Below are 25919 nucleotides of genomic sequence, written 5' to 3'. Positions count from 1 at the left end.
TGTCCATGCCATTCAACTGCTCTTCCAAGTCCTTTGCCCTGTCTCTGACAGAATTACAATGTCATCTGTGAACCTCAAAGTTTTTATTTCTTCTCCATGGATTTTAATACCTACTCTGAATTTTCCTTTTGTTTCTTTTACTGCTTGCTCAATATACAGATTGAATAACATCGGGGAGAGGCTACAGCCCTGTCTCACTCCCTTTCCAATCACTGCTTCCCTTCCATGTCCCTCGACTCTTATACCTGCCATCTCATTTCTGTGCAAATTGTAAATAGCCTTTCGCTCCCTGTATTTTACCACTGCCACCTTCAGAATTTGAATGAGAGTATTCCAGTCAACATTGTCAAAAGCTTTCTCTAAGTCTACAAACGCAAGAAACGTAGGTTTGCCTTTCCTTAATCTCTCTATAAGTCATAGGGTCAGTATTGCCTCACTTGTTCCATTATTTCTACGGAATCCAAACTGATCCTCCCCGAGGTCAGCTTCTACCAGTTTTTCCATTTGTCTGTACAGAATTCGCGTTAATATTTTGCAGCTGTGACTTATTAGACTGATAGTTCGGTAACTTTCACATCTGTCAACACCTGCTTTCTTTGGGATTGGAATTATCATCTTCTTCTTGAAGTCTGAGGGTATTTCGCCCATCTCACACATTTTGCTCACCAGATGCTAGAGTTTTGTCAGGACTGGCTCTTCCAAGGCTGCCATTAGTTGTGACGGAATGTAGTCCACTCCCGGGGCCTTGTTTCGACTTTGATCTTCCAGTGCTCTGTCAAACTCTACACACAGTATCATATTTCCCATTTCATCTTCATCTACATCATCTTCTGTTTCCATAATATTGTCCTCACGTATATCGACCTTGTATAGACCCTCTATATACTCCTTCCACTTTTCTGCTTTCCCTTCTTTGCTTAGAACTGGGTTTCCATCTGAGCTCTTCATATTCATACAAGTGGTTCTCTTTTCTCCAAAGGTCTCTTTAATTTTCCCCTAGGCAGTATCCATCTTACCCCTAGTGAGATAAGCCTCTACATCCTTACATTTGTCCTCTAGCCATCGCTGCTTAGCCATTTTTCACTTCCTGTCGATCTCATTTTTCAGACGTTTGTATTCCTTTTTGCCTGCTTCATTTACTGCATTTTTATATTTTCTCCTTTCATCAATTAAATTCAATATTTCTTATGTTACCCAAGGATTTCTACTAGCCCTTGTCTTTTTACCTACTTGATCGTCTGCTGCCTTCACTACTTCATCCCTCAAAGCTACCCATTCTTCTTCTACTGTATTTCTTTCCCCCATTCCTGTCAATCAGTCCCTAATGCTCTCCCTGAAACTCTGTACAACCTCTGGTTTAGTTAGTTTATCCAGGTCCCATCTCTTTAAATTCCCACCTTTTTGCAATTTCTTCAGTTTTAATCTACAGTTCATAACCAATAGATTGTGGTCAGAGTCCACATCTGCCCCTGGAAATGTCTTACAATTTAAAACCTGATTTCTAAATCTCTGTCTGAAACCATCCAGTATCTCCAGACCTCTTCCATGTACACAACCTTCTTTCATGATTCTTTACCCAACTGTTAGCTATGATGAAGTTATGCTCTGTGCAAAATTCTACCAGGCAGTCCTCTTTCATTTCTTGCCCCCAATCCATATTCACCTACTACGTTTCCTTCTCCCACTTTTCGTACTGTCTAATTCCAGTCACCCATGACTATTAAATTTTTGTCTCCCTTCACTATCTGAATAATTTCTTTTATCCCATCATACATTTCATCAATAACTTCTTCACCTGCACAGCTAGTTGGCATTTAAACTTTTACCAATGTAGTAGGAGTGGTCTTCGTGTCTATCTTGGCCACAATAATGCGTTCACTATGCTGGTTGTAGTAGCTTACCCGCACTCCTGTTTTTTTATTCATTATTAAACCTACTCCTGCTTTACCCCTATTTGATTGTGTATTTATAACCCTGTATTCACCTGACCAAAGGTCTTGTTCGTCCTGCCACTGAACTTCACAAATTCACACTATATTTAACTTTAACCCATCCATTTCCCTTTTTAAATTTTCTAACCTACCTGCCCGATTAAGGGATCTGACATTCCACGCTCCGATCCGTAGAACGCCAGTTTTCTTTCTCCCGATACCCAAGAGGACGCCTTCATCATTTAACCATACCGTAAAGCTGCATGCCGTCAGAAAAAATTACACTGTAGTTTTCCCTTGCTTTCAGCCGTTCGCATTACCAGCACAGCAAGGCTGTTTTGGTTAGTGTTACAAGGCCAGATCAGTCAATCATCCAGACTGTTGCCCATGCAACTACTGAAAAAGCTGCTGCCCCCCTTCAGGAACCACACATTGGTCTGGCCTCTCAACAGATACCCCTCAGGTATGGCTAGCTGTATCACTGAGGCACATAAGCCTCCCCACCAACGGCAAGGTTCATGGGGGGCAAATAGGACTAACAGAGAATTTTGAATGTATTCAGAGAAGGGCAGCATGAATGGTCATAGGTTTGTTTGATCTGTGAAAGAGTGGCACAGAGATAGTAAAGGAGCTGAACCAGCAGACCTCTTGAAGACTGACTTAAACTATCTCGAGAAGTTTTCAGGAACTGGCTATAAATGATTATTCTAGGGAGTATACTATAACCCCCTATGTATCACTCACATAGGAATCGTGAGGATAAGATTAAGATAATTATTGCATGCATAGAGGCATTCAATCAATCATTCTTCCCACACTCCATACATGAATGGAACAGGAAGAAACTCTAAAATTGGTACAATGGGACGTACCCTCTGCCATGCACCTCACGATGGTGTGGGGAGTATAAATGTAGATGCAGAATAGGATGGACATGTGTCACAGCTAGTTTTGTAGATGTTTGAATTTTTTTAAAGGGAAAATGCACCAGTTTCAAATTACGAGTAAGATTATTTTTTTTAACCTATTGTTTGGTGGAAAATGCTGCTTTACAGTAATATTGTTTTGGAGGAGATGCTGACTCCTGTGAGATACATGTCCGAAAAATGGTACAGAATTTTTTTTTTTTTCTTTTCATGGTGGAGTATGAAAGAAATTCCTGAGAAGAATTCACCTTTCAGCCACTATTTTAGGTGTTCTTTCATCCTCCAGCTTTGTAGACAACATTTTGATTATTTACAGAGGGTCTAATAATGGCATTGACTGCCACTTCAAAACCTTTAATGAACTTCATGAAAAAATTACTTTCGCATGTGAGCTTGAAAACAAGTTCCGTCAGTTAAATTATTTGGATCTGACATTAACAATAATTTATAACAAAATTTCTTCCAACATTTTTTTGCAAAGTAGCCTGTACTGATCATACTGTGCCGTCCTGTTCAACACACCATCAGTTTCACAAAAAAAGCCTCTTTTTCACTCTTGCATACATAAAGCTGTTCTACTCCTTTATCTGATGAAAATCTTGATATTGAAATTAATTTGATTAAAGTCATTGCAGTCAGTAATGGATACAAACCAACCACAATGGATAATATTTTCAAAAACAAAATCAATAATAGAATCACCACTCTCCTAATAACGAACATCATGAAAATGAAAATTTTTGGGACCTCTATCTTACAGGATTCAACATCTCCTCCAAAACAATATTACTGTAAAGTATATTTTCTGTCTAATAATGCTTAAAAATAATCTTATTCATAATTCGAAACCAGTGCATTTTCCCTTACAAAACTCGAGAGTCTATAAAATTAGCTGTGACACATGTCCAGCCTATTATATATGACAAACAAGATGAGCAATTGCTGTTAGACATAAAGAACATCTCTTACAAGAAAAATGTACTATCCTGATTATAACCTTCAGTAGACATCTTGTTTCATTTGGACAGTTTGCATATGTTTAACTCGTATTCCTTGATAACCTTTTAACATGTTGACTGCCATGAGGCACTGGTGGACACAGCAGATGTTCATACCTGATGCCATGTCCACTGGATGCCGCACAATCCAGGATATTCATTACAGTATACACTGCAATACTGTGCATTACTTTGTTTTTCTTAGTTGAGTTGACAACAATGTACAGGAAATCGACTACAGCATCTTTCTCAACATTTTGAACTTTGTTTTTTGGAACTTAACACACCATCCAAAGTTATACTGTGCTACACCAAATGGAACAGTCTGCCGGGGCAGCCTCGTGGCAATCAACCTGTTATGCACAAGACCCAATACATGATGGACCAGTGAGAACATGCCTTCACTGTGGAGCTCATTCAAATGATGGATGAATGGAAGTTTGCCCTCACTATGAGATCCGTGATATTAGAGCCACCAATAGCACTTCTTTGTAAACAGACCACATGGTCTGTCTGGAATTGTGGAATGATCTCTTATGCCCAAGCAGGAGTAGTTGGACATACTTAGTAAAAGTGATAGTGAGTATTTGCCCGAACTTTGTCAGGCAAAGCTTTTTGTTCCTTGTGAAGAATCTCATCACCTCAACCTCCCCAAGTATCATGCTTGAAAATACAAGGTGTAGTATTTCTGAATAATTATCAGACTAATGAAGATCCAGGTATTGGGAGATAGGGGGGGCTGCCATTCTTGCAAGTCACAACTGTCACTGACTGAAGATAATGGCTTGGCAAATATTTTGTGGATGAAGAACTAATCTGTCCAACTGCAGGCTGTTTGACTTGGGAGCACGGCAGCTAGTGCCGCCGCTCCTTGGCAGCGTGCGCTTGACCGTACCGGCTGTACACCAAGACTATCCCTTGGGTTGTCCAGTGTGCCAATGATGGTACTTCTGCCATACTTGCCATCATGACACCCACCATCAGGAGTATGCTGATTTTCGGGGGCAAGCCTAAGAATAACTATGCTCAACAAGAGACCTGACACTTCAGTGGATATCCACAGTCACTCTAGGCTGTGGGGATTCACTAACTGCTGCTCTGTCCTGCACTAGGCTGCAGAACTGACCATGGGAAAAGAAGGGACTATGGCCACAGATTCCAAGATGGGCACCGACACACCACTGAGTGCATTCCTGTGAAGCGAATTCAGCACGGCTGCTAACACCCTGCGCTCCTTTGGCGGAATCACTGTAAACTTCTCAGCAATAAATGGATGTTAAATTAATGCTGTCTCAATGAGACATTGGGCACGACATGGGACTGCACCACCACTTCTCCAGCTGACCGTCCTGAACCTTCATAGTGGTCATATCCAGTGAACCCCTACATAATTTTCTAACAACGTGTTTTGAGTGAAATAATACATACATATATTTATTGACATGATCAGTTCCGTTGATATTTCTGTTAATGTTTCTTTATTTCTAGAGTGACAATTGCTAATTAAATGATTCCTAAAATAGACCTTACAGTATCATACTGAATATAAAATAAAACTGAATACCAGTACTACCTTATTTACCCGTGCATAAGGTGACCCTAAATGTAAGACCCCCCCCCCCCCCCCCCTCCTTTCCTAAGAAGCTCCTCGAGAAAAATTTATTTTGTCACATATTCTGACAAATCGAAATTACAAACTTTTGTTCACGTAAGAGGTCTGCCAAAAAGTTAACATTACACATACTCTAAATTTATGCCATTTACTGTCTAAATTTTGATAATACAAGAAGAAATAAAATTTAAAAGGAAATTGTTTACATTAATTTTTATCTTCACTGCCTTTTTTGTTTCGTTATCCTGTTGTCTGTGGTATCACTATTTTTAATCATCACTGTCATCATCCTAACAGGACAGCTGTGAATCTTATACCTCCATGTTTGACTGTTTCTTCCAAATATGTTGCGATTTCTGAGGTAGTGGTTACTGTGGGACCCAAGAACACCACTGTTTTTTGTGTACACACAGCAGATTTCATCTGATGTGGGAATATTTACAATATTATTTTCTTACAAACATAATTTCTGCCCGCCACTCTCTCATTGGCTGTGTCGAACCAGCAGCTGAACCCCCCCCCCCCCCTCCCCCTCTCCCCAGTTGTGCCACAGACTGATTACCCTGTAGTTTGGTCCCTTTATACCACAAACCAACCAACCATCACTCACTCACAGTGAGTGTCGACAACATTGCTGCACAAAACACGTAAATGCACCACTGGCCCCCATCTAGACGTTTAGTCCCTCCTGCAAAAATGTGTGTTACTGTTGTGTATTTGTCCAATTTTGAAATAAGTTTGATTCTGAGTGCAAGTGCATTCATGCAAACTGCAGTTTGAACATGGTAGTTGTACATAGAAAGCCAAAGAACACAATACATTTCCACAATTGACTGCACGATGAAATTTTTGCCTGCTGAACACTCCCCTCCCCACACTCATCGTAGTTCTCAACCACGATGGATACTGTTCCCCTTCCAACTTCCTGTTATTGCTGTGCTTGAGCAACAGTGAACATGGACAGCAATATCTTCTGGGATGCAACTAATACGTAAATGAAAGATTGCAATCACTATCAGTCCCATTCTCGAACTTTTACTCATCCCGCAATCTAGTGACGTCTATTCGTACCATCTCCATAATGGGCCCTTTTGTTGTAATTTATTCTCGTGACAACAATTACAATCCATTTAATATCATTTTAGATTTGTTAAACATTTCCTTCTGTGTTAATTTTCCTTCAGATTTCATTTGAACGTCATCAGTGTGTTCTAAACCTGATTAAAAAGCTGGTAAAGATTTTCTCTGGTATTCTAATTTGTGTACAGCGATTGACTTTCTCATTTACAACCCCTTGGTATGTATACATATGAAATGACAATTTCAGAGACTTTACTGGCTCATACATGTAAAATTTTATGTATATAGACAAACATTGACACAATTTGTATCAAGGCTGGGAACTGAACCCATATCTCCTGCATACGAGGCAAATGCGTTAGCCACAAAGTCTCCTTTGCACAGTATTTCACACAACAGCACGAATTGCCCTGGCACGTCTTCCTCCTCAATCCAAATCCGTGCAGCTGGGTGAACCACTGTGCTAAGGAGGCTTTGTGGCTAGTGCACTTGCCTAGTAAGCAGAAGACCCAGTTCAATACCCAGCCTTGGTACAAATTTTCACTCACTGCTTCAGTCTATGTACATAAAACCCTTGGAAAAACATTACTTTCTCATAATCAAATAAAATATTGACTTGGGTTCAGACTCAAATAATGGTTTTTAAAGAACAAGATTTTCGTCTCTGAATGTGACCTCTACTTAAGAAGTAGCATAAATGTTTGTGTACGGTATCCATACATGTACGAGAACTTTTATTGCAGACCTATTCAAATACAACAAACTTTTGTAAGTTGTTAGAATTTAATGGTAGTTCCTCCTGTGTTTCCAAAACTTGTCAGTTTGTAAACAGAGCATTAGATTGTTGTGGTGGCTAGTTGATAGTCTCTCGCATATCCCCTTCGCTAGTGCCAGGAGTCAAGGTCGACACTGTATCGAGTGCTTCGATCTGTATGGAAATCTCGAGCCTATTCGAATGCAACTATTGTCCTACCCTTCAGGATTGTTTAAAATAAATTTGTATGAAACCTCAACAGCCAAAGCTTCCTCTATAAATGTTAGACGAGCCCTTTATTTAATCTATTAAAAAATGTAAAAACATTGATCTCAGCTGCAATAGTGTAATCTGCGAATATAAGATGACTCCATATTTTTCAAATGACATTTGCGAAAAAACCTTGTCTTATAATCGGGTAAATACGATAAGTGACTCAACCACTTCTCACGTAATACAGAAAAGCATTTTTTTGTTGTTGTTGTTGTTGTTGTTGTTGTTGAGCATAGCTGGATATTTCTTTTCAGAAAGGAGAAATAGTAATGTGTGCTCCTCTTCTTCTGTAAAATTTATATTCTGAAGTGGCAGATGAAATGTCTTTTGATGTTGTCTAATAAATATTTTATTTTCATTGAATCAACAGTAGGTTCTTGGTGAAACATTGTAAATTAACTAAACAAACACTGTTCTTTGGCCTTGTTTCACAATATTATTATAAATGTTACTGCACAACCTAGGTTTCAGGTTATAAGCCCACTATGTACTTGTACTTGAAAATGGGCTTATAAGCCAAAACCTAGGTTTTGCAGTAAAACAGAAAAAAGTGAGTGTATGGGACACCATTTGCAGCTGTGGAATCATTTGGGCCAATCTTTTCCAACAGCACAGTTAACAATGCCCACTACATGGATTTGTTGCAGAACAATTTTCTTCTGCAACTTTAGGCAATAGTGTTACCAACTGACACACAATGGTTCATTCAAGATGGAGCTCATCCTCAGAAAGCAAACATTCTGGATTTCCTGCATGAACATTTTGGGCACTGTGTCACGACCCATTGATATCCATAATGTTTTCAGAGTGGTTCAATATGGTTGCCACAGAGCCAAGATCTTAATCTCTGATTATTTCTTATGGGGATATGTAAAGGCCGGCACAAAAACCATTAAATCTAATCCAGCTGTGGGTGGCTATCGACAGTTTTTCATTAAGTCGCAGTAGACTTGGATCTAGGCTGGTTGGAAACAACAGTTTGTCTCTAAGAGATGGTACGTCAACAAGGTGGACATATTGAACAAGTACTGCATGCTCACGGAGCATCAACATTCTGATGAATAATGTAAAAACAAAAAATTGAGATGTTCTGTTTATTAAAAGTAATATAAACAATTTTCAATGTGTGACATTTTGAGCGACACCCCATATATTCCATGTGAAATAATATGCAATTTATTATAATCAAAAAGTATGTATTTTTTAACTTTGCCAGTGCCAATCAAAAGCCTAGATCAAAAAGGATGGGAAATGTTCTTTATTTTGTTGCATCTAGTCTCGTGTCACAAATCTGCTAGCAGAGCCTTCTCATGCAGATGATTCTACACTGCGTGAGGCCACACTGTGCTCCCATCACCGACTTTAAAGGGTCAAATCTTATTTTGCATTCATATGAACGAGGCATGTTGTTCTGGCAACCGTAAGTAGACAAAACTTTCATCTTTCATTAATAAAGATTTACTATGGCAATATGTGCTTTTAGTTGAAGCCTTGTCCCGGCAAATTAATTTGCATGTTACTTAAATTAAGCAAGGAGTTGGAAAGCACACAAATGTTTGTAAATCAAAATTATCTGTACCATCACATCCAAAAATAGGTAGTACATTTTCTGTGAAATAGCCAGCATAAATTGCTAGATTAATGAAACTACCAATGCCAGCTATCAGTGACTGGCAGCAGCAGCACTAGTTTGTGCATTGCTCCTTGTTTATTATCAAGCATAATCTAGTCTTGCACTTAATTTCTCCATTTTTCCTTGAAAAAAATAAGTTCAAATATAGATAACTAGTGATTGTGGCTGTTGTGAGATTGTGATGAAGGAGTAGGCTGCCATTTCCCAACAGCTGGAAGCTGCATTGGCCACTGTCAACCAGATTCATGTGGTTGCTGAGAATTGTGCCAGCGATGGAGTGGCAGGGTGGCCTCCTTTTCAAAAAAAATACCGTGGTTTTTGCTTAAGTGGTCTGCAAAGGACCTTGGTCAATATGTGGCTTAATCCTCCAGTTTCACTGTTGGCATGCACTAACAAAGTTAATTTGCACACCTGGATACAGGAAATGGAAGTGCTTAAAGGAATGAAACTTCACAAGCTGTCATTTTTATGATATAACACCATAATTTCCAGTTTTTTTTTTTATTTGAGAAAATCTTTTTCTCTCTTTTCTCCAGATCTTGTTTATTACATGTCATTTGGAGCATTGAAATACTGACAAAGAACACTGATAGCCAGGTAAATTTTATAGTTACAGCAAGAATTAATAATTATAAAAATAATACTGTAACAACTGTAATGCATTTCCACAAATTTGGTATAATATATTGTCCTATATTTGTCTTAAGTTCTATCAGAATATGACAGTGATCCATTCCTCAATAAAGGAACATATAGAGAGTTTCTATGAAAAAAAGTTATTTTTTTCATCAAGGAAAATATTTTCCAATCATAATTCAGATCTAATTAAACAACTTAACAATATATACACACAAAAGTGCACAGTATTAAGTATAGCTAATCAATAAGCTACATATTTAGAGAAATATAAATAAATGTGCTTCATGATTAGTTATAACTGCTCTGCTTATTATTCGTTAAGTCCTTCCAAAGAAGAACTGATAAAATTTTAAATAAAATACATCAACAAAGGAAAAAAGAAATCTATAGTGTTTACTATCACAGGTTGCTTAAAGCCATTCTAGACATTTCACTGCCTCTCAATTACACCACCAGACAACATTAGACATTTTTATCATTCAAGGAACACAGTGCAATTGTTGTCTGCTAGTACAAACATAATTAAGAGTTTACCCATGAAATTGCCACAAAATAATCAAGAACAAAGATTCCTGTTTTACTACACATTTTTGTGTGGTGAAGGAGAAAGACTAGGTAATAAAACATTATATTAACAGTGATACTCATGGAATGTGTTACTGTTTCTTATCAGAAACATGAAGTAAGATCAACACACTACTTCAGTTATTCCTTAGACTAAAGGAATATGCCACTATGTTGTACATCTATAATTTGCACTTTAAGATCATAAATACTTATGAACTGCACAGGTCTTTAAACATTCAGGGCATAGTATATGCTGCTCTGGGCTACATTTTTAAAATATAAAAAGGTAAACCCATTATGAACCAAGCAGATATTGATACAAAACACTATTTCCATTGCATGTAAAAAAAATATTTTATATTGAATCATATCAAATAACGAACACACGTCAGCTGCCTCATGAATAGTGTTGCCTGGTATAATTTTGTTATACAATATTTACACACACAAATCACTTAAGATAAAGGATTCTTTTTCCCTGAGGAATATGCAATATGAAAACCATAACATTTCTTGGAAATAAGTCACAGCTGTACAGTGTCTGTTAATACCTGAGTAAACAATTTTTGGCACCAAACATTGCACCTCACAAATATAGTTTGGCTCACAAAGTCCACAGTTAAAGACCAGTGTACTGTGGAGTGTTCTCAGCTGCACGAGTTTCTGCACTTCGCCCCAAGCGTGAAAACAAGCTGCGAGAGCAAGAACTTGTGCCCTTCTTGTGAGAGTTGCTTCTGTCGTCTGGAGCCGCAAATGAATCTCTGAAAAATTACACTGATGGTGAAGACTGTTTACCAGTTGTAAGACCAGATATAGGGACAATTGAAAAAGTATCTGTAATCCATGTACATTATAATCAACTGATATAATTTAATAAAAATAATTAATAATTAATTAAAAAATAAAAATTAATAATAATAATAATACATAAAAATATTTGAGCTTGCTGGCTCAACTGCTTAGTCAGATTACAAATTCAAAGATTTGGGAGTTAAACCCCTAGACAATTCTCAAATGTTTTTCAGTCACTTCTTCCAACTCAGACAATGACATGTTAATATGAAAATGCTGAGTTGCGCAGTGGTTTGGAGTGCATGTGTAATTGTCGGTTCTGCGTTAAGTTGCTAGGTAAATGAGCTGAAAGGTCTGAAGACTGCAAAGACACACTATCCTAATATGTTCATGCCTTGTAAAGCACTGTGGTGCTCAAACCAACCACTGGATTGACATTTCATTTCATAATTTGTTCAGCTAAACTGCTGTTATGAGGTTGCAGATGTCAGGAGTGCTGCCAAACTTTTTATTTTTATTTTTTTGTGCAATCTCATCTCAAGATTCATGTCTTCCTGTGTATTTTGGTAATGATCTATGATCACAAGCTGCGATGTGGTCACAAATTGAACAGTGACCCAAAAATTGAATAAATTTCCTTTACTTCACGTCTATGGTCACATTTTTTTAAGTCCTCGGACTACAGATTTCGGTCAGCAACTATCTTCAGATCTGCAGCAAAATATTGGAAAAACACAAATACAACTAGCAGATTGTCTACAGCTTAAAACAATAAAACAGACCATGATGAAAAGTGTTACTGACACATATGTGCATATGTGAACATTAAATATGATGAGGCGTTGTTGTTGTTGTTGTTGTTGTTGTTGTTGTTGTCTTCAGTCCTGAGAATGGTTTGATGCAGCTCTCCATGCTACTCTATCCTGTGCAAGCTGCTTCATCTCCCAGTACTTACTGCAACCTACATCCTTCTGAATCTGCTTAGTGTATTCGTCTCTTGGTCTCCCTCTACGATTTTTATCCTCCACACTGCCCTCCAATGCTAAATTTGTGATCCCCTGATGCCTCAGAACATGTCCTACCAGCCAATCCCTTCTTTTACTCAAGATGTGCCACAAACCCCTCTTCTCCCCAGTTCTATTCAATACCTCCTTATTAGTTATGTGATCTACCCGTCTAATCTTCACAATTCTTCTGTAGCATCACATTTCAAAAGCTTCTATTCTCTTCATGTCCAAACTATTTATCGTCCATGTTTCACTTCCATACATGGCTCCACACTCCGATCCGTAGAACGTCAGTTTTCTTTCTCCTGATAACGGCGTCCTCTTGAGTAGTCCCCGCCTGGAGATCCGAATGGGGGACTGTTTTAGCTCCAGAATATTTTACCCAAGAGGATGCCACCATCATTTAACCATACAGTAAAGCTGCATGCCCTCGGGAAAAATTACGGCTGTAGTTTCCCTTGCTTTCAGTTGTTCGCAGTACCAGCACAGCAAGGCCGTTTTGGTTAGTGTTACAAGGCCAGATCAGTCAATCATCCAGACTGTCGCCCCTGCAACTACTGAAAAGGCTGCTGCCCCTCTTCAGGAGCCACACGTTTGTCTGGCCTCTCAACAGATATCCCTCCGTTGTGGTTGCACCAACGGTACGGCCATCTGTATCGCTGAGGCACGCAAGCCTCCCACCAGCGGCAAGGTCTATGGTTCATGATGAGGCATACCTGTTTTATAAAAACACGTCCTAACGTACTGCAGCCATAGAGGCATTGTCAAATGCTAAACACAAAATCAGCAACGGCATTGTCAAACATATATAAATAATAGTATGCGGTGAAACATATATAAATAATAGTATGCGCAACTGTCATCTTATCAGCAGCACTACTGTTCAAAACAAACTGCCGTACAGTAGCTACAAAATGTTTGTGTTGCATGTTCACCAGATGTTGCTACTGTAGGCGTACACACATTCTTCAGTGATAATTGTGTGATGTAAAATAAAAAGGGAGGTACAATCATTAAAATCTGTAGTGGACTTATAAGGTGTAAAATGCATTAAAGGAATGAAATAAAACAAGACATAAGTTAATTGTTAAAAAGGAAAAAGTTAAGAGCAAATAACTTGCACACTCAAGTGGCGATATTTTAGATAATGACATAACTAATAAACAGCTTTCCGAGTACACAGAATAATATAAAAATCACAAAACAAATAGCTAAAGAAGTCCAATGAATGTAAACAGACTGCCGCACAGTCCGTGCCCTCTGTTGGTGCTAACGCAGGAACGCCGCATTAGCGAGAAGGGGTTAGCGGAATGTGACCACCAGAGGACCCCTCGTACCCTGTGGAACATTGTTCCAAGAAAAGAATGATTCTAGTTAATGAAAGAGAGGAGGAACAAGAAAACTCTAGAGTTATGCACACAACATAAGAAAATGAAGTAAATATGTAAAGCACTCTAAAGTAGGTGAAACTATCAGCAAGATATATAAAAGAGAGGTATTCAATGATTAAAGTAGAACACTGTCCAACAAAGTAAAGTAGGCATTGGCACAAAATCACTTTGGCAATTAAGCACTTATGCTGGCTCTTGTTTTTCCTCTTTATAAATTTCAAGCTCTTCTAACAAGTTCGTGGTCTTTTTCCACCCTGTGGAGAATATGCATACTATTCTCTGTGTTCTCCATAGAATGGCGACTTTTGGATACATGCTGTCCCAAAGCAGTTTTGTTCCATAGCTGTGAATGTTCTTTAAACCTACATTAAAAGCAGCATGTTTGATTGATATAATATTTGTCACAGTTACTACAAGCAATCCAGACCCATCAAATTTGTCACATGTCCTTTCCAGTTTATGATTTACTTGCAGTTTTAGGGTGTTGTTAACCTGAAAGTTGCATCTAACATCAGATGTGTGTGCCCGCTGTTTGTTATACATTTCTTTAGCCTACTGTAAGGGCGCGTTACATCATTTACAGAAAAGCCTTTAGCTACAACAATCTGCTTTAAAATGCCGAGTTCTTCACATATTTTGCTTTTGGCCAAATGTAGATGAAGGAGCTGGTGAATCATGGAGGTGAAGAAGGCCTTTTTGTATCAGGGAGGATGACATGCACTGGCACTGAAGATACTATTTGTACAAGTCAGTTTTCTGAAAATCAAAAACTTATGTTTGTTGTCAACTTTTTTAGTGTTAAGATCAAGGTAGTTAATGGAGCTTTCTTTTTCAACTTCAGTAGTAAAAGTTGTTTTTGAGTGCACGCCACTTGGGCAAATGCATTGACTTAACTGGTGTCGCCTTCCATCAGTAATAAACATACTGTTTATAATAAATAGTTTGATCTTTTAGCTGTGAAAACTTGGCAAAAAATTTACAGTCTATATCATTCACAAAAATATTGCATAAGTACCAGCTAGAGTATTACGCATCCCAAGCCCATCTTTTTGATAATTTATTTTGTCACTGAAGGTGAAAAAAGTCAAGAAATTCAATTAGTTGTGTACACTTTTAAGTACTGATTTTATTATGGGATAGGAGATTATGTAGAATAATATCAATAGTTTCTTTTACTGGGACATTACTGTAGAGGTTTTTTATATCCAAGAATGCTGATGTCGCATTATTTGGTATAAGTATAACCTTGATTGCATTTGCTAGCCTAGAACTGTTTATGACCCCAATTTAATTATTGACTTTTTCTGTTGTCTGTCTTTCCCTCAGTTGCTCTAAATTCCTGGAGGTATGTACTGTGTATGCAACTAAATGAAGGCAGTTTGTTTATTGCCATATGCATTTCACTTCTTTTATCAAACGTGTTAACTGATTTAAGTTTATTGATCTGTTCAAAATGGTTCTTTTAAAGTGGTGAATCATGAGAGCCATATTTTAAAGGGTCTAAATACCAAGTCAAAGAAGGAATCAAATCCAGGTCTCCTGCTTACTAGGTAGGCATGTCACCCACTGAGCCACCTTGGTACAGCGGTTCACGCCCACACCTCCCTCCTTGATCCAAATTTTCACTGCCACCCCACTCTACTTTAAATTCTCGCTTACACACATACAAAATTGCCGAGGTCCTTCATGTTCTGGAACAGCACCTCAGCATTGAACGTAAAATAAGGGATCCAACCTGAAACCCAAAAGCAGAAACTTATACAAATAAAATAACAAAATTTCAAACTTATCTGGTCTCATACAGGTATGATTTTGTGTATATAGACTCTATGAGAAGAGTAAAGTCTTTGAAATTGTGTCATTTCATTCGTAAATATATTACTTATAATAGGAGATGAAGTCCATCTATTTGATATAACTTAGAAAGCAGCACTTATCTGCAAGGTAGCACCTTTGTTTACAGTTTACTACATTAAATTTAGCTGGTGCAAGTATGATTAGCAATATGCTATAGTGATAGTTTATTGTTAATACATTGTAGAGATTAAATTAAGACATGTAAATTACAGAAACTTAATTATGTCTTGATTCATTCCATATCCCTGAAGGTTCTCTTCAGCAGAAAACCACCCTTAGGATTGAGAAAAGATTTTTTTTAAACTGACATCAAGATTCCCCTTCTGCACTATTATCTGATATCCGCAAACACTGCTGCTTCAATATCATGGACAGGAAGTTACATTTGCTACACTTTTACATAGTTTTCAGACAATACAAGAATTTATGCATATGGCCATATGCAGCTAGTTAGATGTTCCATGTTGTTGTTGTTGTTGTTGTCTTCAGTCCTGAGACTGGTTTGATGCAGCTCTCCATGCTACCCTAACCTGTGCAAGTTTCATCATCTCCCAGTACATACTGCAACCTACATCCTTCTGAATCTGCTTAGTGTATTCATCTGTTGATCTCCCTCTACGATTTTTACCCTCCACACTGCCCTCCAATGCTAAATTTGTGATCCCTTGATGCCTCAGAACATGTCCTACCAACCAGTCCCTTCTTCTCGTCAAGTTGTGCCACAAACCCCTCTTCTCCCCAGTTCTATTCAATACCTGCTCATTAGTTATGTGATCTACCCATCTAATCTTCAGCATTCTTCTGTAGCACCACATTTCGAAAGCTTATATTCTCTTCCTGTCCAAACTATTTATCGTCCATGTTTCACTTCCATACATGGCTACACTACATACAAATACTTTCAGAAACGACTTCCTGACAGTTAAATATATACTCGATGTTAACAAATTTCTCTTCTTCAGAAACGCTTTCCTTGCCATTGCCAGTCTACATTTTATATCCTCTCTACTTCAACCATCATCAATTATTTTGCTCCCCAAATAGCAAAATTCCTTTACTACTTTAACTGTCTCATTTCCTAATCTAATTCCCTCAGCATCACCCGACTTAATTCGACTACATTCCATTATCCTCGTTTTGCTTTTGTTGATGTTCACCTTATATCCTCCTTTCAAGACACTGTCCATGCCATTCAACTGCTCTTCCAAGTCCTTTGCTGTCTCTCACAGAATTACAATGTCATCGGCGAACCTCGAAGTTTTTATTTCTTCTCCATTGATTTTAATACCTACTCCAAATTTTTCTTTTGTTTCCTTTACTGCTTGCTCAATACACAGATTGAATAACATCGGGGAAAGGCTACAACCCTGTCTCACTCCCTTCCCAACCACTGCTTCCCTCTCATGTCCCTGCCATCTGGTTTCTGTACAAATTGTAAATAGCCTTTCGCTCCCTGTATTTTACCCCTGCCACCTTAAGAATTTGGAAGAGAGTATTCCAGTCAACATTGTCAAAAGCTAGAAACGTAGGTTTGCCTTTCCTTAATCTTTCTTCTAACATAAGTCATAAGGTCAGTATTGCCTCACGTGTTCCAATATTTCTACGGAATCCAAACTGATCTTCCCTGATGTCGGCTTCTACCAGTTTTTCCATTCGTCTGTAAAGAGTTCATGTTAGTATTTTGCAGCTGTGACTTATTAAACTGATAGTTCGGTAATTTTCACATCTGTCAACATCTGCTTTGTTTGGGATTGGATATTATATTCTTCTTGAAGTCTGAAGGTACTTTGCCTGTCTCGTACATCTTCCTCACCAGATGGTAGAGTTTTGTCACGACTGGCTCTCCCAAGGCTGTCAGTAGTTCTAATGGAATGTTGGCTACTCCTGGGGCCTTGTTTCGGCTCAGGTCTTTCAGTGTTCTGTCAAACTCTTCATGCAGTATCGTATCTCCCATTTCATCTTCATCTACATTCTCTTCCATTCCTATAATATTGTTCTCAAGTATATCGCCCTTGTTAGACCCTCTGTATACTCCTTTCATCTTTCTGCTTTCCCTTCTTTGCTTAGAACTGGGTGTCCACATGAGCTCTTGATATTCATACAAGTGGTTCTCTTTTCTCCAAAGGTCTCTTTAATTTTCCTGTAGACAGTATCTATCTTACCCCTAGCGAGATAAGCCTCTACACCCATATATTTATCCTCTAGCCATCCCTGCTTAGCCATTTTGCACTTCCTGTCGATCTCATTTTTCAGACGTTTGTATTCCTTTTTGCCTGCTTCATTTACTGCATTTTTATATTATCTCCTTTCATCAATTAAATTCAATATTTCTTCTGTTACCGAAGGATTTCTACTAGCCCTCATCTTTTTACCTACTTGATCCTCTGCTGCCTTCACTACTTCATCCCTCAGAGCTACCCATTCTTCTTCTACTGTACTTCTTTCCCCCACTGGTGTCAATTGTTCCCTTATGCTCTCCCTGAAACACTGTACAACCTCTGGTTTAGTCAGTTTATCTAGGTCCAATCTCATTAAATTCCCACCTTTTTGCAGTTTCTTCAATTTTAATCTGCAGTTCATAACCAATAAATTGTGATCAGAGTCCACATCTGCCCCTGGAAATGTCTTACAATTTAAAACCTGGTTCCTAAATCTCTGTCTTACCATTATATAATCTATCTGATACCTTTTAGTATCTCCGGGATTCTTCCATGTATACAACCTTCTTTTATGATTCTTGAACCAAGTGTTAGTTATGATTAAGTTATGCTCTGTGCAAAATTCTACCAGACGGCTTCCTCTTTCATTTCTTAGCCCCAATCCATATTCACCTGTTATGTTTCCTTCTCTCCCTTTTCCTACACTCGAATTCCAGTCACCCACGACTATTAAATTTTTGTCTCCCTTCACTATCTGAATCATTTCTTTTATCTCATCATACCTTTGATCAATTTCTTCATCATCTGCAGAGCTAATTGGCATATAAACTTGTACTACTGTAGTAAGCGTGGGCTTCGTGTCTATCTTGGCCACAAGAATGCGTTCACTATGCTGTTTGTAGTAGCTTACCCGCACGCCTATTTTTTATTCATTATTAAATCTACTCCTGCATTACCTCTATTTGATTTTGTATTTATAACCCTGTATTCATCTGACCAAAAGTCTTGTTCCTCCTGCCACCTAACTTCACTAATTCCCACTATATCTAACTTTAATCTATCCATTTCCCTTTTTAAATTTTCTAACCTACCTGTTCGATTAAGGGATCTGACATTCCACGCTCCGATCCGTAGAACGCCAGTTTTCTTTCTCTTGATAACGTCCTCTTGAGTAGTCCCCACCCGGAGATCCGAATGGGGGACTATTTTACCTCCGGAATATTTTACCCAAGAGGATGCCATCATTTAATCATACAGTAAAGCTGCATGCCCTTGGGAAAAATTACAGCTGTAATTTCCCCTTGCTTTCAGCCGTTCGCAGTACCAGCACAGCAAGGCCGTTTTGGTTAGTGTTACATGGCCAGATCAATCAATCATCCAGACTGTTGCCCCTGCAACTACTGAAAAGGCTGCTGCCCCTCTTCAGGAACCGCACGTTTGTCTGGACTCTCAACAGATACCCCTCCGTTGTGGTTGCACCTATGGTACAGCCATCTGTATCGCTGAGGCACGCAAGCCTCCCCACCAACGGCAAGGTCCATGGTTCATTGGGGGGGGGGATGTTCCTTACATCATTTTAACTATTCTTTTATCAGAATGACCTGGAATGAGTCAGTTTAAAGGATAAGTATACGTGATTAGTGTTGACTTTTAAAACTCAATTTTTAATCCCACTCATGCAACCACACCTAAAAACTAGTTGGATTGGATTTTTTTAACAGGATACCAATTTATTTAGAAATTCAACCACAGAAGAGTTTACCAAGAGAAATAATTTTAAGTTAGATTTAAAATTTGCTTTGCTGTCAGACTTTTCTACTATTGGGCGTATGATCAAAAATTTTTGCTGCTGTAAATTAAATTTCTGAGACAGTGACAGCTTTAATCATGGGTAATGAAGGCTATTTCTTCCTCTAGTGTTGTTTATGGACATCACTGTCCTTCACAAATTGTAACAATTTATTTACGACGAATTTCATTAGTGAATGTATATACTGTGATGGTACAGTTAAAATGCTAACTCCTTAAAGAGGTACCTACACGATGACCACAGGTGAACACTACATATTATTCGGCTTGTTTTTGTGCAATCAATCAATACTTTCTTTCTACGCGATGTATTGCCCCATAAAATTATTCCACAAGACATTATTGTGTGAAAAGATGCAAAATATGGAAGAAGGTAGATTTAGTTTGTTTCTGAAACTAGCAATTATATGAACAGCAAAAGTTTCTGACCTTAACAGATTGAGCTCAGTAACATGCTGCATCCAGTTCAAGTTTCCATCAGAAGGTTCACCCAAAAATTTTGGAGCATTCTACCCTATTTACTGACTGCTGTTCATGTGATACGTCAATTTTTAGTAAGAACATTTGTTGTGCAGAATTTAATACAGCATTTTTTCTTAAAATTTTGGTGAAGTCCAGTTTTAAAGACCCACTTAATAAATTTTGAAAACATTGCTAAAAGTCTCTTCTGTTGCTTTCTCTCTAATAGGATTTATTGCAACACTACTATCATCTTAAATGTAATACTATTCTTGTGTACATTACTATTTCAAATATTTTGGAAAAAGATGTCACTAAGGAAATTGGACACTCCTGAGCATACACAAAGAGTATCACATCGGATATAGACACTAGTGACCACGAAGTAGTTGTAGTAAGACTAAGTACCATGACATCCAAATCCACCACAACTAAATGCAAAATATATCTGTTTAAAAAACAGAATTCAACTGACGCTATTCTTTGAGATGGTCTCCAGCTGTCCGATCTGGCCATGTAAGCAGAGACCAGATGTGGTTTGAAGTCATAACATCAACAGCAATTGAGATATACATAACAAATAAATTATATCTAAAAAGAAAGATGATGAAACTTACCAAACAAAAGCGCTGGCAGGTCGATAGACACACAAACAAACACAAACATACACACAAAATTCTAGCTTTCGCAACCAATGGTTGCCTCATCAGGAAGGAGGGAAGGAGAAGGAAAGACAAAAGGATATGGGTTTTAAGGGAGAGGGTAAGGAGTCATTCCAATCCCGGGAGCGGAAAGACTTACCTTAGGGGGAAAAAAGGACAGGTATACACTCGCACACACACACATATCCATCCACACATACACAGACACAAGCAGACATTTGTAAAGGCAAAGAGTTTGGGCAGAGATGTCAGTCGGGGCAGATGTACAGAGGCAAAGATGAAGTTGAAAGACAGGTGAGGTATGAGCGGCGGCAAATTGAAATTAGAAATTAGCGGAGATTGAGGCCTGGCGGATAGCGAGAAGAAAGGATATGCTGAAGGGCAAGTTCCCATCTCCGGAGTTCTGACAGGTTGGTGTTAGTGGGAAGTATCCAGATAACCCGGACGGTGTAACACTGTGCCAAGATGTGCTGGCCGTGCACCAAGGCATGTTTAGCCACAGGGTGATCCTCATTACCAACAAACACTGTCTGCCTGTGTCCATTCATGCGAATGGACAGTTTGTTGCTGGTCATTCCCACATAGAACGCTTCACAGTGTAGGCAGGTCAGTTGGTAAATCACGTGGGTGCTTTCACACGTGGCTCTGCCTTTGATCGTGTACACCTTCCGGGTTACAGGACTGGAATAGGTGGTGGTGGGAGGGTGCATGGGACAGGTTTTACACCGGGGGCGGTTACAGGGGTAGGAGCCAGAGGGTAGGGAAGGTGGTTTGGGGATTTCATAGGGATGAACTAAGAGGTTGCGAAGGTTAGGTGGACGGCGGAAAGACACTCTTGGTGGAGTGGGGAGGATTTCATGAAGGATGGATCTCATTTCAGGGCAGGATTTGAGGAAGTCGTATCCCTGCTGGAGAGCCACATTCAGAATCTGATCCAGTCCCGGAAAGTATCCCGTCACAAGTGGGGCACTTTTGGGGTTCTTCTGTGGAAGGTTCCGGGTTTGAGGAGATGAGGATGTGGCTCTGGTTATTTGCTTCTGTACCAGGTCGGGAGGGTAGTTACGGGATGCAAAAGCTGTTTTCAGGTTGTTGGTGTAATGGTTCAAGGATTCCGGACTGGAGCAGATTCGTTTGCCACGAAGACCAAGGCTGTAGGGAAGGGACCGTTTGATGTGGAATGGGTGGCAGCTGTCATAATGGAGGTACTGTTGCTTGTTGGTGGGTTTAATGTGGACGGACGTGTGAAGCTGGCCATTGGACAGGTGGAGGTCAACGTCAAGGAAAGTGGCATGGGATTTGGAGTAGGACCAGGTGAATCTGATGGAACCAAAGGAGTTAAGGTTGGAGAGGAAATTCTGGAGTTCTTCTTCACTGTGAGTCCAGATCACGAAAATGTCATCAATAAATCTGTACCAAACTTCGGGTTGGCAGGCCTGGGTAACCAGGAAGGCTTCCTCTAAGCGACCCATGAATAGGTTGGCATACGAGGGGGCCATCCTGGTACCCATGGCTGTTCCCTTTAATTGTTGGTATGTCTGGCCTTCAAAAGTGAAGAAGTTGTGGGTCAGGATGAAGCTGGCTAAGGTAATGAGGAAAGAGGTTTTAGGTAGGGCGGCAGGTGATCGGCGTGAAAGGAAGTGCTCCATCGCAGCGAGGCCCTGGACATGCGGAATATTTGTGTATAAGGAAGTGGCATCAATGGTTACAAGGATGGTTTCCGGGGGTAACAGACTGGGTAGGGATTCCAGGCGTTTGAGAAAGTGGTTGGTGTCTTTGATGAAGGATGGGAGACTGCATGTAATGGGTTGAAGGTGTTGATCTACGTAGGCAGAGATGCGTTCGGTGGGGGCTTGGTAACCAGCTACAATGGGACGGCCGGGATGATTGGGTTTGTGAATTTTGGGAAGAAGGTAGAAGGTAGGGGTGCGGGGTGTTGGTGGGGTCAGGAGGTTGATGGAATCGGGTGAAAGGTTTTGTAGGGGGCCTAAGGTTCTGAGGATTCCTTGAAGCTCCGCCTGGACATCAGGAATGGGATTGCCTTGGCAAACTTTGTAAGTAGTGTTGTCTGAAAGCTGACGCAGTCCCTCAGCCACATACTCCCGACGATCAAGTACCACAGTTGTGGAACCCTTGTCCGCCGGAAGAATGACGATGGATCGGTCAGCCTTCAGATCACGGATAGCCTGGGCTTCAGCAGTGGTGATGTTGGGAGTAGGATTAAGGTTTTTTAAGAAGGATTGAGAGGCAAGGCTGGAAGTCAGAAATTCCTGGAAGGTTAGGAGAGGGTGATTTTGAGGAAGAGGAGGTGGGTCCCGCTGTGACGGAGGACGGAACTGTTCCAGGCATGGTTCAATTTCGATAGTGTCTTGGGGAATTGGATCATTAGGAGTAGGATTAGGATCATTTTTCTTCGTGGCAAAGTGATATTTCCAGCAGAGAGTACGGGTGTAGGACAGTAAATCTTTGACGAGGGCTGTTTGGTTAAATCTGGGAGTGGGGCTGAAGGTGAGGCCTTTGGATAGGACAGAGGTTTCGGATTGTTATTGTTATCGTTACTGTTATTGTCACTGTTATTGTTATCGTTATTGTTATTGTCACTGTTATTGTTATCGTTATTTTTATTGTCACTGTTATTGTTATCGTTATTGTCACTGTTATTGTTATCGTTATTGTTATTGTCACTGTTATTGTTATCGTTATTGTTATTGTCACTGTTATTGTTATCGTTATTGTTATTGTCACTGTTATTGTTATCGTTATCGTTATTGTCACTGTTATTGTTATCGTTATTGTCACTGTTATTGTTATCGTTATCGTTATTGTTATTGTCACTGTTATTGTTATCGTTATTGTTATTGTCACTGTTACATTTCGAAGTCTTTTCTGTCGTCTTATTTCCTCCTCCTGTTTTTGCCAGCAGTTTCACTTTCTATTCACCTTCTCCCTTTTTTACCGTAATCCAGTATACAATTTTATCCCGTCGATATACACTCAATAATACGTAATAATACGTAAATCACTTCGAAACCATAACCAAAAAAAAATTTTTTTTTTTTTCCCGCTTTGCTGCTATAAAATCCACCGTTTCCAGTCCACAAACAGTTCCTTTTAGCTATTAAACAACCCTTTCGGCAGTTTTAATAACTTTTGCTTTATTTCCATTTCCGTTTTTCTCACATCACCGATCATTTTTAGCCGCTTCCCACAGGTTTTAACGTCATTATTTCTTCATCAAACAATTGTTAGCTTCATTTCCATAATCTGCCACCACCAAACCACTCCTTTTAATACATCCTCACGTAGTTTTTTCGAAATTTTCCCGAATTTCTCCACCCTTTAACGTGTTTTGGCGGCAACACAACCACCTAACCTTTATGCACATCATTATCTACCTACACAAGTTCACCACAGGATCAACATAGCCCAGCCCTAACCAACCCTTTTTCGCCTTTTTTCACACCAGATCTCCATTTGCTTTCTAATTTTACCTTTATCTCTCCCCATATATTTTTTCATATTTATTTTCATTTTCATTTCAGCCTCGTGTTCCACTTTCCACCTTCTAGTACCATGTCACCCTCACAACACCTTCACAACGACCCCATTAAGTTTTATTTACATTCCCTCCGCAAACATGCCTTCGCCCTAGCCAGATTACACTCCCATATTTTATTTTCTCAGGCTTGTCTGACATTTGGCATCACCCCCAAAGGCCTCACACTTAAAGTTCCCATCTCTGGCTGCAACCCTTCTTTCCATCAGTCCCTATACCAGTTCCAAACCAAACAATCCATTGCCCTCACCCACCTAATCCTTCACCTACACATCCACTCAGCCAATCAACACGCCCATCAACTCCTATCCTTTATAAAAATCCTCAATCTTTCCTCTCCCACATCCACACCTGTTGTTCAGAGCATCCTCCTACAGGCCAACCGCAAATTAGAACAGCATGCCACCCTCCACCTTAAAAAACTATCCAATCTCCTGGTTTCCCACCTCCGGAAAGGCAACTCACTCACCCTTCACAACCTTTCCAGCAAACCTCAACCTCCTCTCATTGCACACAAACCCAGTCTCTCCCATCTACTCAATCTCCCACTTCCAGCTCCACTCCCTCCAAAACCTCAAAATTCCAATCAACGCAATCTGGAACCACAACACCCCAATTCAGTAGTTAACCTTTCCTCCAAACCTCTCTCCCAATCCGAAACCTCTGTCCTATCCAAAGGCCTCACCTTCAGCCCCACTCCCAGATTTAACCAAACAGCCCTCGTCAAAGATTTACTGTCTTACACCCGTACTCTCTGCTGGAAATATCACTTTGCCACGAAGAAAAATGATCCTAATCCTACTCCTAATGATCCAATTCCCCAAGACACTATCCAAATTGAACCATGCCTGGAACAGTTCCGTCCTCCGTCACAGCGGGACCCACCTCCTCTTCCTCAAAATCACCCTCTCCTAACCTTCCAGGAATTTCTGACTTCCAGCCTTGCCTCTCAATCCTTCTTAAAAAACCTTAATCCTACTCCCAACATCACCACTGCTGAAGCCCAGGCTATCCGTGATCTGAAGGCTGACCGATCCATCGTCATTCTTCCGGCGGACAAGGGTTCCACAACTGTGGTACTTGATCGTCGGGAGTATGTGGCTGAGGGACTGCGTCAGCTTTCAGACAACACTACTTACAAAGTTTGCCAAGGCAATCCCATTCCTGATGTCCAGGCGGAGCTTCAAGGAATCCTCAGAACCTTAGGCCCCCTACAAAACCTTTCACCCGATTCCATCAACCTCCTGACCCCACCAACACCCCGCACCCCTACCTTCTACCTTCTTCCCAAAATTCACAAACCCAATCATCCCGGCCGTCCCATTGTAGCTGGTTACCAAGCCCCCACCGAACGCATCTCTGCCTACGTAGATCAACACCTTCAACCCATTACATGCAGTCTCCCATCCTTCATCAAAGACACCAACCACTTTCTCAAACGCCTGGAATCCCTACCCAGTCTGTTACCCCCGGAAACCATCCTTGTAACCATTGATGCCACTTCCTTATACACAAATATTCCGCATGTCCAGGGCCTCGCTGCGATGGAGCACTTCCTTTCACGCCGATCACCTGCCGCCCTACCTAAAACCTCTTTCCTCATTACCTTAGCCAGCTTCATCCTGACCCACAACTTCTTCACTTTTGAAGGCCAGACATACCAACAATTAAAGGTAACAGTCATGGGTACCAGGATGGCCCCCTCGTATGCCAACCTATTCATGGGTCGCTTAGAGGAAGCCTTCCTGGTTACCCAGGCCTGCCAACCCGAAGTTTGGTACAGATTTATTGATGACATTTTCGTGATCTGGACTCAC

At 39.9% G+C, this 25919-nt stretch overlaps 1 protein-coding gene across 3 annotated transcripts in view; it reads right to left on the bottom strand.

The window, feature by feature from the left end:
* Positions 1-7985: 7985 nt before the first annotated feature.
* Positions 7986-25919, bottom strand: part of LOC126418610 (sorting nexin-29) — a 197460-nt gene continuing 179526 nt past the window's right edge. For all 3 annotated transcript variants that reach the window (XM_050085457.1, XM_050085448.1, XM_050085465.1), the window contains one exon: positions 7986-11174. In XM_050085457.1, coding sequence (XP_049941414.1) covers positions 11033-11174 — 142 coding nt within the window. In that variant the 3' untranslated portion in view covers positions 7986-11032. The remainder of the gene's footprint in view (positions 11175-25919) is intronic.

Source organism: Schistocerca serialis, chromosome 1 (genome assembly GCF_023864345.2).
Source record: "Schistocerca serialis cubense isolate TAMUIC-IGC-003099 chromosome 1, iqSchSeri2.2, whole genome shotgun sequence".
Taxonomy (NCBI): Eukaryota; Metazoa; Arthropoda; class Insecta; order Orthoptera; family Acrididae; genus Schistocerca; species Schistocerca serialis.
This window is presented reverse-complemented; position numbering and strand designations above follow the sequence as displayed.